The following is a 13,552-nucleotide window of genomic DNA, read 5'->3' as shown; positions in this document are numbered from 1 at the left end:
TAACAGGCGCACTTTTAAAAGTAAATATGTTTTTAAAAAAAATGTTGTTGTTTAGATACTTTAAGAGGTTTTTTAATGGCATTTCGGAAGAGTAAAACCTTTTATTGGCGTCGTGTGTCGTCGCGTCTTCACTACTATGGCTTTTGCACACTGCGTTCGCGCGAAAGTCGTCTGCGCACACACGAACTACGTTTTCGGAATGAAACGCCTTAGTACTGCCACTCTGTGTTCCCGAAAAACTACGACTGTGCCGCAACAAGTAGCTCACCGCCCCATGATGCTTTGAGCGTCCATGTTGGCTGAAGTGCAGCGCCGCCAGCTTTCCCTCTAGGTAGTAGTAAGAAACTCTATGACCTCGCGCCGTCGCTGTGGTTGCACGCCGTGCAGACCACGTGGTATGGTGACGTCACACCACGTGACACAATGACGTCACGACAGATCGCCGTCACGCGCTGGGAGAGGGAGAACGATGCCATCGCCCAGACACCGGAATGTCCTCGAGCGGCATTCCCGCGCATTTCGAACGCGCGTTCACACTCGGTGTAGGTGAAACGCTCGCTCCAGGCGCCCACCCAACGCGCGTCTCGGGGTTAGTAGGCGTTCCACTGTAGCCATGCCGTTGTCTTCCCCCACGACGAAGGCTTCTAGTGGTTGTATTAAAATGATCAAGTATTCAACCAAGGAAAGCCATGTATTAACAAGCCTAGCCATCAATATGCTTCGCATCTGACCAGGGTTAACCAAGTTAAGCCTCAGCCATTTTTTATTATTATTATTATTATTATTATTATATTGGTTAATTTTAAATTAATTAATTTTAATTAATTATTGCCGTATTGCGACGCACAACGCCATGTTAATGACGTCGTCAGTTTTTAATTAATTTACAGCTAAGGTTTAACGTGCACTGACACCGCACCGTACTCTAGAGTCTAGCATTTCACCTTCGTCGAAATTCGACCGCCGCGGCCAGGACTGAAAGAAGCAGCAAAATTATGTAATACATCTCTTCACCGAGACTTTGGCGCTAGCGCCTTTTATTGCTTAGTGGAGAAATTGGCGCGCTAACCACCTGGTCGCCTATTCTCAACCAAAACTTGTACCAGCGGTTTAGCCCTCTAAATGAGCGCACGTTTCAGATGTCGCAATGTAGTTCAAGCTTGTCTGGAAGATATTTAGGGCGATTTTGCGATCTCCACGCGCGGATTTGTCCTGTGGTGTTGGATACCAGATCAAGCTACACACGGCAAGAGTGGGAGCGGTAAAGATACAACCGTGAAATTGGTTTCGATTTCACGTTTTCCCGATTTTACCACGAGACGGCGGAAAACCATTCGGGCTGCAAGCAACCATGTGCGTGGATGTGTCGCTACTACTACATTTCTAGGCACTATACTACTGCGGTCGGTGCCATCGGCGTGTTCTCTTGAGGATTGTGCTTTCATTGAAATCCAGCTTGATCGTCCATAATGCAAAAAAAAAAGCGCGAACAAACGGGGACGAGACGAAGAATACACAGGCCCCGAATAAGCTCAGTAAAATTTGTTCAGCAGTAGAAAATAAGTCCCGCAACCCCAAGAAATCTGTAGCGTCCTGTGGTGTTAAGCACGCTAAAAGTTTTGTGCCGTGCTCCAAAGGGGTAGTTTATAAAATCCCCCTGTCCTGTGGTCAGATATACATTGGGCAAACGGGACGTTGTATCAACACACGACTCGGAGAACATCTCAATTCATTAGAATCTAATCGCTCCACTAATCTAGTTGATCATTGCCGAGAGTGTCAATCCTGTTTTCCGTCCTTGCATTTTACTGACATTTTGTACAAACACCCCGACCAGTTGACCAGGGAAATTATCGAGGCGTACAACATGGCAAAAAAAGCAAGATTGTGTGTCAGCAAACCATCCCTGCTCCTGCGTGACTGTGAGGTTGCATATCTGGACATCACATAGTAACACATGCGTTCTGTTTTTGGTGTTTTTTTTTTGTTTTCTGTTTCCTTTTATAAGCGTGTTTCCTGTGATTCAACTTTAGTTGAGAACAGCGCTTGTTCCTGTGTATTCTTCGTCTCGTCCCCGTTTGTTCGCGCTGTTTTTTTTTTGCATTATGCATCACCAACTCGCCCGCTTATCTATCCTGTTTAATCGTCCACTTACGGTAAGTCTACACGATCAGTTTTTATTCATTTGGTCTTATTAACCACTCTAAGCAGAGCTGTGTGTATAGAACTGATTGTGCGCGCAGCGACAAACTTCCTATTATCGTTTGTAAGCGGCGTTCTAAGCAGCGGAAGCCACCGGGTTCTCGACTAATGCCGCTTATGTCTGTGCCGCTATTTTGATCCTAACACGCGGAAAAGCGGTCGGTGCGAAACCCGTGATGATAAGCTGCTCCACGCGAGCTGTCCGCTGGCTTTTTCGTGCTGCAAGGTAGACGCGCGCGGCCAGCAATATCGCCGAGCTCGTGAATGACGGCCGAAATGAAACTGCGCTTGAGCCGTGCGAGTTCGATTTACCTGGCACCTCCGGAAACGCACTCGCGTTCTGAGGTGGATTACATTTATTTTTTAATATTTGTGTTATCGCCTGTTCTGAGTATGGAGTGCTGTTCTTTTTGAGGTGTGCATTACATGTGGGCGCTCGCTCGGTGCGCGTCGAGGACAGCGACGTTTCACCAAAGATGCTTTGTAACGCTATAGGCTGCAGTACGGGACGTTTGTCAAAGCTGTAGTCGAGCGGCGCTGGAGGAATGCTTACAGTCGTTGGCGGCTCGAATGGCCAGCGTGTTGAAGAACCTATGAGCTGCATTCTGTCTCCCCTTTCGTTGCACAGGTATGGATTCGTCCATCCTTGTTATCCGAGCCGTTGGGTGCAGCCGCTGGCCTGCGGGCACTTAATTTTGAAAGCTGTGTAAAGGTCGCCTCGACAAGAGATGACTTGGTCAAATGTTTAGGGGAATCCCCCAAGGTGGAGTAGATTTGTACTAAGGGAGTAATTGCTTATTGGCATCCACCCGAGCGCAGCCATACGGCTACAAAGGAAAGCTATACAGCTTTCTCAGAAACTTCGTAGATTACAAATCTACTCCACCTTGGGGGATTCCCCTAAACATTTGACCAACACAGTTCCCACTTCGAGTTATTGATCAATTCGCTCTCGCCCTACCATACGCTTGCCGTCCTGGTTAGCTCAATTGGTAGAGCGACTGCTCCGGTGAAGCGGTGGTCCTGGGTTCGAACCCCGGACCAGGACGAATTTTTCTTTAACTACGAAGTTTCTGAGAAAGCTGTATAGCTTTCCTTTGTAGCCGTATGGCTGCGCTCGGGTGGATGCCAATGAGTAATTACTCCCTTATTACAAATCTACTCCACCTTGGGGGATTCCCCTTAACATTTGACCAACACAGTTCCCACTTCGAGTTATTGATCAATTCGCTCTCGCCCTACCATACGCTTGCCGTCCTGGTTTGCTCAATTGGTAGAGCGACTGCTCCGGTGAAGCGGTGGTCCTGGGTTCGAACTCCGGACCAGGACGAATTTTTCTTTAACTACGAAGTTACTGAGAAAGCTGTATAGCTTTCCTTTGTAGCCGTATGGCTGCGCTCGTGTGGATGCCAATGAGTAATTACTCCCTTATTAAGAGATGGCTTACATTTAGTTCCGAGAGGCTCGTTCGTGAACCCTGATCACGCGTGCACAGATTTCTCCAATACCATTTGTGCGAGAGGCAGAGTATGCGTTTCTGATCTTAGAGTGCTACATTACGAAAACGCCAATGTAATTTGTCGCTTATTTGCGTCACGAATGCAATTAAGCTCGCGCTCTGTTATTATGGATGCGCCTGTTGATGGCGACGTTAATTGTTTCACTGAAATAGTTCCTACCTTGAGCGCGTTCATTGCTTTCGTTCATTTTTATATTAGTGAAGAGCCCGCGCTGATCTATGGGTATGCTGTTTCGTCTTTGTGCTGCAAGTTATGGACTCATAACTCAGGTGAACTAGTTCCAAGTGTGCCTGGTAGCTTTTGCGTGGCTTGTGCGCGTTTGAGTATTGGCGTACAAACCAAGCTTCACGCAGGGCATTTTGAAGCGCTTGTTCAATTGAGGTTGGTTGGTTGGTTGGTTGGTTGATTTATGGGGTTTAACGTCCCAAAGCGACTAAGGCTATGAGAGACGCCGTAGTGGAGAGCTCCGGAAATTTCGACCACCTGGGGTTCTTTAACGTGCACTGACATCGCACAGTACACGGGCCTCGAATTTCTCCTCCAAAGAAATTCAACCGCCGCGGCCGGGATCGAACCCGCGTCTTTCGGGGGCCAGCAGCCGAGCACCATAGCCACTGAGCCACGGCGGCGGCCTTCAATTGAGGGTATAAGAATAAATTCTGCAGTATTCTCCGGTTCGGATCCCTTTGTAAGACCACTGAATTATACATTCCATGGGGGTGTCATTCTCAACAGCTCGTAGCGAGTCAATGCTGATATGTGGCAGAATTCTTCGAAGTCTTCCGTTCCAATTAATCTAACATGAATGCCATGCAGAGACCAGCATTGGCTGTATCAGTACTGTAATACAGAGATCAGTATCAGTTTTCGATTCAATGTAGAGGTAGATTGCTCCAGGGATTATGGGCCTTAGTTACAATGTTTTATGAAAACCACCTAGAATTTGTCATGCGTATTTACTGGAATGATGAAACCGGCTTGATAGCTCAGTGCTTATCATGTTCGTCTGGTGACCTGAAAGATGCAGGTTCGATCCCGGCCTAGGCGGTCGCATTTTGCTAGAGGCAAAATGCTAGAGGCCGGTGTACTATGCGCAGGTGGCTGAAATTATTCTGCAGCATTTCACTACAGCGTCTCTCATAGCCTGAGTCACCTTGGGTCTTTGAATCCCATAAAACCAAACCAAAAGGTCAAGATTACCTTGCTAAAATGGCATAGCCAGGATACGCCATGCGTTGTAAAGCACATGTTTAGAGATACAATGAAGTGAAGTAGCAGTCACTGACCATAGTCGAAAAAGAAAGACGTTTCGAAACCCGTACGGGTTTCTTGTTCACAGTGAGCAGGACAAGAGCGGTGGCGAATTTATATCCGGAGAATGTGACGTAAAGATCGGGCGTAGATGCCGGGCATGGGGCCAGCGTTCTTGTTTAATGTTGCTTGTGTTGTCTGGATGAATAGCGATTCCAGCAGAAGGCGCGTCGTCAGGTGTCTCTCCTTAGATAAGATGGAGGCATTGCCCCAGTCAATCTGGTGGCCAGTGTCGTGAGCATGACCCGCCAGCGCATTTGTGGCATGCTTTTCGTTTTTCACATCACGTTGGTGGTCCTTTATGCGTCTTGAGAACTTCCCTGTCTCACCGATGTAGGCATGATTGCAGTTCAGGCACGGTATTTTGTAGACGACTCCTGGAAACTGCTCATTTGGTAGTCGGTCTTTCACATTCATTAGCTGATTCCGCAGCTTGCTGACAGGCATGTGGGCCACGCGCAAGTCGTATTTTGAGAACACACGAGACAGCGCTTCGCTGATACCAGGCATGTATGGAATGCCTGCTCGTGTTCGATACGTCCTACAATCAGTGGTAGCTGGATGTGCAGCTCGTTCTTGTATCTTTGATATGAAACGGCTCGGATAACCGTTGGCTGACAGTTCTTCGTGCACTCTTTTTAACTCCTTTTGTAGATCTTCTTGGCCTTTGCAGACACGTGTCGCACGTTTGGTCAGTGATGTGACGACGGAGGCTTTGTGCGCAACTGGATGATTTGAATGAAAATTTAAGTACTGGGCTGTGTGCGTAGGTTTTCTGTACACAGAGAACGAAAGGCGATTGTCCCTCCGCTCGACCAGGACATCCAAGAAGGGAAGGCGGTTTTCTTGCTCAAACTCGGCCGTGAACTTCAAGCTTGGTTCGACACTGTTTAGTTCATGTAGAAACCGCGACGCGTCCTCTTTCCTTAATATGCAAAAACAGTCGTCGACATACCGGTAGAAGACCTTGGGTGCTGGAGTGAAAGCATTCAATACCTTGTCCTCTAGTGCTTCCATGACGAGGTTTGCTGTGGTGACCGATATGGAAGCGCCCATCGCAGTGCCTTGGGTCTGTCTGTAGAATTTTGAATTAAAGGAAAAATACGTATTGCTTAGGCAGAACCGTAGCAGTGTGCTCAGCTCTGGAACGTCGAAGGACGTACGACTTGCCAGATTGCAGTCCTTCTCCAACGCTTCCTCGCACGTGGAAACGGCTAGGTCAACCGGGACACTGGTGAAGAGTGCCGTGACGTCGAAAGAGACCATTACGTCCTCTGCGTCCAATTCCAAGTCATGCAGTTTCTGAACAAAATTTGAAGAATTCCCAATGTACGTCCTAGTCTTTCCGGATAAAGGGCTGAACACTTCGTGGAGGTACCCCGAAAGTCGATACAGTGGCGACCTTGTGAAGTCCACTATCGGGCGTAGGGGCACTCCAGGCTTGTGGATCTTCGGTAGACCGTATATAGCAGGAGCCGATCCATTTGTGCATAGGAGGCGGTAGTAAAGTTTCTTGTTATCCGGGGGCACGAGCTTAAATAGGTCCGCCAGCAGTTCTTGTAATTTCGTTTGCAATCTGGCCGTAGGATCGCGTGGTACAGACAAGTAGGTGCCGTCGTTCAGCAAACCGATCATCTTGTCATTGTATTCACTGCGGTTGAGCAGGACGGTAGCATTCCCTTTGTCTGCCGGTAAGATGGCGATCTCCGGGTTCCTTCTGAGGTCGCGTATGGCTCGTTTCTCAGCCACAGAGAAGAGGGGCTTATGCCGCCACTTCGAGAGAACGCCAATCCTTCTTGGATGTCCTGGTCGAGCGGAGGGACAATCGCCTTTCGTTCTCTGTGTACAGAAAACCTACGCACACAGCCCAGTACTTAAATTTTCATTCAAATCATCCAGTTGCGCACAAAGCCTCCGTCGTCACATCACTGACCAAACGTGCGACACGTGTCTGCAAAGGCCAAGAAGATCTACAAAAGGAGTTAAAAAGAGTGCACGAAGAACTGTCAGCCAACGGTTATCCGAGCCGTTTCATATCAAAGATACAAGAACGAGCTGCACATCCAGCTACCACTGATTGTAGGACGTATCGAACACGAGCAGGCATTCCATACATGCCTGGTATCAGCGAAGCGCTGTCTCGTGTGTTCTCAAAATACGACTTGCGCGTGGCCCACATGCCTGTCAGCAAGCTGCGGAATCAGCTAATGAATGTGAAAGACCGACTACCAAATGAGCAGTTTCCAGGAGTCGTCTACAAAATACCGTGCCTGAACTGCAATCATGCCTACATCGGTGAGACAGGGAAGTTCTCAAGACGCATAAAGGACCACCAACGTGATGTGAAAAACGAAAAGCATGCCACAAATGCGCTGGCGGGTCATGCTCACGACACTGGCCACCAGATTGACTGGGGCAATGCCTCCATCTTATCTAAGGAGAGACACCTGACGACGCGCCTTCTGCTGGAATCGCTATTCATCCAGACAACACAAGCAACATTAAACAAGAACGCTGGCCCCATGCCCGGCATCTACGCCCGATCTTTACGTCACATTCTCCGGATATAAATTCGCCACCGCTCTTGTCCTGCTCACTGTGAACAAGAAACCCGTACGGGTTTCGAAACGTCTTTCTTTTTCGACTATGGTCAGTGACTGCTACTTCACTTCATTGCATCACCATGCCTGACCAGACGGATTTCCGTCGAACTCTTGACTACATGAACTTTCGGAGCATTTACGGACAAGACGTGGTCACCAAGATTCGTCGTTTTGTTTCACTAACTTCAAGAGTCGCAGCCTTCAAGACCCATCTAGACTTCAACCTGACATGCAGGTGGGAGAACCTGGTACCCAAGTCCCTCCGTCTCAAAACTCCCGTCCACTCCGTCTGGGGCCACCAGATCATTCAACACGCCGAAAGGAAACTGGTACTTGCACGTGTTCAGGAATGCCGGCAGAAGATAAAGCGCCTCGAGACCGACTCGTTTTTCGCGCGGAGACAGCTCGAATACATTGTCCAAGAGCGCTTTCCGGACGTACAACTGCACGCCAACTACACGGCAGCGGTAAGAGAACGGCATTGCAAGGCATCGCATGAGAAGAAGATTGATGCTCTTCGGATTCCAAGAAAAGAGAACAAAAGACAGGTTGTGGTGAACCTCTCCTCCTATAAGCCAAGCGCAGCAGAAACCTCTGTCCTCTGCCGCGGTTTGAACTTTAATACAGATCGCCCACCAGAAAAGAAAAAGGTAATCTGTGCGGTTGAGCGTGCGGTAAGCCTGCTACCTATGAACGTCCGAGATGAAGCCCGCACTCGCGCCATTGGCGTTCTCTCGAAGTGGCGGCATAAGCCCCTCTTCTCTGTGGCTGAGAAACGAGCCATACGCGACCTCAGAAGGAACCCGGAGATCGCCATCTTACCGGCAGACAAAGGGAATGCTACCGTCCTGCTCAACCGCAGTGAATACAATGACAAGATGATCGGTTTGCTGAACGACGGCACCTACTTGTCTGTACCACGCGATCCTACGGCCAGATTGCAAACGAAATTACAAGAACTGCTGGCGGACCTATTTAAGCTCGTGCCCCCGGATAACAAGAAACTTTACTACCGCCTCCTATGCACAAATGGATCGGCTCCTGCTATATACGGTCTACCGAAGATCCACAAGCCTGGAGTGCCCCTACGCCCGATAGTGGACTTCACAAGGTCGCCACTGTATCGACTTTCGGGGTACCTCCACGAAGTGTTCAGCCCTTTATCCGGAAAGACTAGGACGTACATTGGGAATTCTTCAAATTTTGTTCAGAAACTGCATGACTTGGAATTGGACGCAGAGGACGTAATGGTCTCTTTCGACGTCACGGCACTCTTCACCAGTGTCCCGGTTGACCTAGCCGTTTCCACGTGCGAGGAAGCGTTGGAGAAGGACTGCAATCTGGCAAGTCGTACGCCCTTCGACGTTCCAGAGCTGAGCACACTGCTACGGTTCTGCCTAAGCAATACGTATTTTTCCTTTAATTCAAAATTCTACAGACAGACCCAAGGCACTGCGATGGGCGCTTCCATATCGGTCACCACAGCAAACCTCGTCATGGAAGCACTAGAGGACAAGGTATTGAATGCTTTCACTCCAGCACCCAAGGTCTTCTACCGGTATGTCGACGACTGTTTTTGCATATTAAGGAAAGAGGACGCGTCGCGGTTTCTACATGAACTAAACAGTGTCGAACCAAGCTTGAAGTTCACGGCCGAGTTTGAGCAAGAAAACCGCCTTCCCTTCTTGGATGTCCTGGTCGAGCGGAGGGACAATCGCCTTTCGTTCTCTGTGTACAGAAAACCTACGCACACAGCCCAGTACTTAAATTTTCATTCAAATCATCCAGTTGCGCACAAAGCCTCCGTCGTCACATCACTGACCAAACGTGCGACACGTGTCTGCAAAGGCCAAGAAGATCTACAAAAGGAGTTAAAAAGAGTGCACGAAGAACTGTCAGCCAACGGTTATCCGAGCCGTTTCATATCAAAGATACAAGAACGAGCTGCACATCCAGCTACCACTGATTGTAGGACGTATCGAACACGAGCAGGCATTCCATACATGCCTGGTATCAGCGAAGCGCTGTCTCGTGTGTTCTCAAAATACGACTTGCGCGTGGCCCACATGCCTGTCAGCAAGCTGCGGAATCAGCTAATGAATGTGAAAGACCGACTACCAAATGAGCAGTTTCCAGGAGTCGTCTACAAAATACCGTGCCTGAACTGCAATCATGCCTACATCGGTGAGACAGGGAAGTTCTCAAGACGCATAAAGGACCACCAACGTGATGTGAAAAACGAAAAGCATGCCACAAATGCGCTGGCGGGTCATGCTCACGACACTGGCCACCAGATTGACTGGGGCAATGCCTCCATCTTATCTAAGGAGAGACACCTGACGACGCGCCTTCTGCTGGAATCGCTATTCATCCAGACAACACAAGCAACATTAAACAAGAACGCTGGCCCCATGCCCGGCATCTACGCCCGATCTTTACGTCACATTCTCCGGATATAAATTCGCCACCGCTCTTGTCCTGCTCACTGTGAACAAGAAACCCGTACGGGTTTCGAAACGTCTTTCTTTTTCGACTATGGTCAGTGACTGCTACTTCACTTCATTGCATCACCATGCCTGACCAGACGGATTTCCGTCGAACTCTTGACTACATGTTTAGAGATAGTGGGATTTTTTTTTAGTTCATCTTGTGCTATTTTTTCCTTTGCGCTGTACAAGCTAGCGTGGCCGGATGATTTACTGCAGGCAACAGGCCTCAAGAATGCTTCTAAGGAAACTAATCTGAGTGTTACTTTCAACATTTATTTTAATGTGGTGCATTCTTATGGTGCATGCATTGCATATTCCCACCCTGGATAGCTTGGAAATAAACTAAATTCTACCTGTATTGATCGTCATGTCATCTGTTAAGACCGTGTGGTGACCTTTTTTAGCGGTTGTAGACTGTCTGTCTATAGAGAATGGTCTACTAAAGCTTTAGTAGACAGAGGTCTATAGAATGTCTATGGACAAAGGTCTATAGCATTGCCAGGACATGTACCTATGGAATGTCGATAGAGTCTATAGACCTATCTCTATTAGACTTTCAGTAGACATTAGTTTGTAGGCTTTCTATAGACAGAAATCTAAGGAAGTGCAGGACCGTAAGTCTATGATAGTCTATAGTATGTCTATAGACCTGCGTCTGTGTGCCTTTCTGTAGAGATTTGTCTATAGACGGTCTATAGACAGATATCTATAGGAAGCTTACGGCTATAAGTCTATAGATCGCCTATAGACCTGTGTCTATTAGACTTACAGTAGACAGATTTGTGGCCATACACTTTTAGTAGACATTTGTCTATAGACTGTCTAGACAAAAGTCTACTAAAAGTGTACGGCCTCTATATATTAGTCTGTAGGATTTCTCTATAGAAAGTCTACAGACTTCATAGACTGAAGTCTACAGACAGTGTATGAACTGTCTAAAGAAATTTTTGTAAGGGAAAAGCGTTAATTTTTTAGAAAGAACTGACGCTTAACCGAGTTTTCAATTACTATTATGCGTTGACATAAACGTAGATGACGGTGCTTGTCGCGTCTTTCCTAGTGAAATGCATTTTAACGCGATAGCTCTAAGGCGCCTGTTCTGCACAAAATCCGGCTAGGGACACCTAGTCGTCGCTTTCAACAAGTGCAATCAGAAAGCTGCCTTCTACAGTGGTCCTGCGTTTATATGGGGCTGAACAACTAGCACATCAGTCCTATAATATGGACCACCTTCAGGACGTAGCCGCGAGGAACTTACAGTAATCCACCGCGAAGAACTGTTGAGACGTTTAAACTGAGAAATTAGCAAAGGGGATGAGATGCGGTTGCAAAGGCGATCGAAGTGGATAGACTGGCCTTCTGAAACGTTCCATATGAGCCGCTCGTATGGAATTATGTGAATATGGATTCCGTAAGGTATGAAAAAATATACGGAAATCCATAATTTGACTTCACGGTGTCTATAAGCAGTCCACATATATTCTCTGTACGATTTCCATGCAATGTACTATCGGGGACAAGAGTGGTATACTCCACGCGGCGGGAACCGGAGCAACGGAAAACTTCGGCATTTTTCCGAGCTAAAGCACGAAACATTAAAACGAGCCAAGCAACATGCCTGCTGATAATAAAGGTCACGCATTGGCTGTCTCGATCCCAGATGCCGCCTGTAGATGGCGTTGCAACGAAGTTTTTCGTTGCTCCGGCTCCCACCGCTTGGAGTATACCACTTTTGTCCCCGATGGTACAGGACGTCATATAGAGTGCACAAATTCCCATACGTGCTTCCATATCGTGCATACCGACTTCATATGCTCCATACTGACTCCATAAAATATCATCTGTAAACGTACGAAATTATGAGACTCGTCGTATGGAAACTTTCAGTAGGGTGCACAATAAAAATATTTTACTTGTCATTGTACCAGCCGCCGCGGTGGCTCAGTGGCTATGGTGCTCGGCTGCTGTCCCGAAAGACGCGGGTTCGATCCCGGCCGCGGCGGTTGAATTTCTTTGGAGGAGAAATTCGAGGCCCGTGAACTGTGCGATGTCAGTGCACGTTAAAGAACCCCAGGTGGTCGAAATTTCCGGAGCCCTCCACTACGGCGTTTCTCATAGCCTTAGTCACTTTGGGACGTTAAACCCCATAAAAACCAAAAACTTCTCATTGTACCGCCGTTATTTATACCTGCATCGTGCAAGCGGCATGAAATGTGGGATATAAAGTCTCAAAGCTTCACATGAGCAGTGGGAGACACTTTAGTGGAGGTTCCGGAATAATTTTGACCCTTGGAATTCTTTTACGCAGGCTCACACCGTGTGCTGACAGGTGTAGTGTATGACGTCAACAAAAACATCTAAGCACAACTTTGTAAGCCTGGTATAACAAAGCAGCGTTCATCCAGCTCAAAGAAGCCTGAAGGCAGGGACAACGGATGCATTACAAGACGGACATTCGGCTCGCCAGGCAAAAAGTGCAGACTTAATGTGTGTGCTCTCAGTCTCTCTCTGGCTTCAAACTAACTGTACCTTCTCACCGACTTCAGTCATGTCTCCCGAGCTCAGTCTGTTGAGGTCGTTCGTGAGTTGACAGCTTCGAATAACGCGGCTGTAGAAGTCCAGGTCCATGGGCCTGCCGTACAGGATGTTGTCTCTGATGGTCATGTTGTGCACGGCTGGAATTTGCGGCACAAAAGCTATGCTGCCCTGAAATGGAGAACGCATGGTCATGCTTCAGTTATATCCCTCAAGAGAACAGTATACAAGAGCTGTACCTTACCGGTACTCACCTATGGGGCGGAAACGTGGAGGCTAACCAGGAGGGTTCAGCTTAAGTTAAGGATAACGCAGCGAGCTATGGGAAGAAATGATTGGTGTAACGTTAAGAGATCGGAACCAGGCACAGTGTGCGAGGGGACAAACGCGGGTTAATGACATCCTAGTCGAAATCAAGAGGACGAAATGGGCTTGGGCAGGGCATGTAATGCGAAGGCAAGATAACCACTGGTCCTTAAGGGTAACGGAGTGGATTCCAAGAGAAGGCAAGCGTAGCAGGAGGCGGCAGAAAGTTAGGTGGGCAGATGAGATTGAGAAGTTTGAGAGGATACGGTGACCGCGGCTGGCAAAGGACTGGGTTAATTGGATAGGCATGGGAGAGGTCTGCGCTCTGCAGTGGGCATAGTCAGGCTGATGATGAAGATGATGAGGATGATGATGATGATGATGATGTACTTGCTATCGCACCCTATTTTTTCAGTAGTTATGAGAAAACAGTCGCACGAACTGACGCTAGAAATTTAGCAGGTTTCTATTATACGGAAGACTGAATAATAGAAACCTGCTAAATTTCTAGCGTTAGTTCGTGCGACTGTTTTCTGGTTTCTATTATTCAATCTTCCGTTATGGTCGCCGCGGTGGCTCAGTGGTT

The 13,552-nt window shown here is 47.9% G+C and overlaps 1 protein-coding gene across 1 annotated transcript in view; it reads right to left on the bottom strand.

Moving 5' to 3' along the window:
- The window catches only part of LOC149348746 (ATP-binding cassette sub-family C member 3-like), an 86,025-nt gene that overhangs the window by 24,422 nt on the left and 48,051 nt on the right, over positions 1 to 13,552 (bottom strand). Inside the window, exon 15 of the mRNA XM_089588307.1 lies at positions 12,655 to 12,831. Within this exon, the coding sequence (XP_089444433.1) occupies positions 12,655 to 12,831 (177 nt within the window). The remainder of the gene's footprint in view (positions 1 to 12,654; positions 12,832 to 13,552) is intronic.

Source organism: Amblyomma mixtum, chromosome 4 (genome assembly GCF_055824585.1).
Source record: "Amblyomma mixtum isolate Tamu chromosome 4, ASM5582458v1, whole genome shotgun sequence".
Classification (NCBI taxonomy): domain Eukaryota; kingdom Metazoa; phylum Arthropoda; class Arachnida; order Ixodida; family Ixodidae; genus Amblyomma; species Amblyomma mixtum.
The sequence above is the reverse complement of the archived record's forward strand: the minus strand, read 5'-3'. Positions and strand labels throughout refer to the sequence as shown.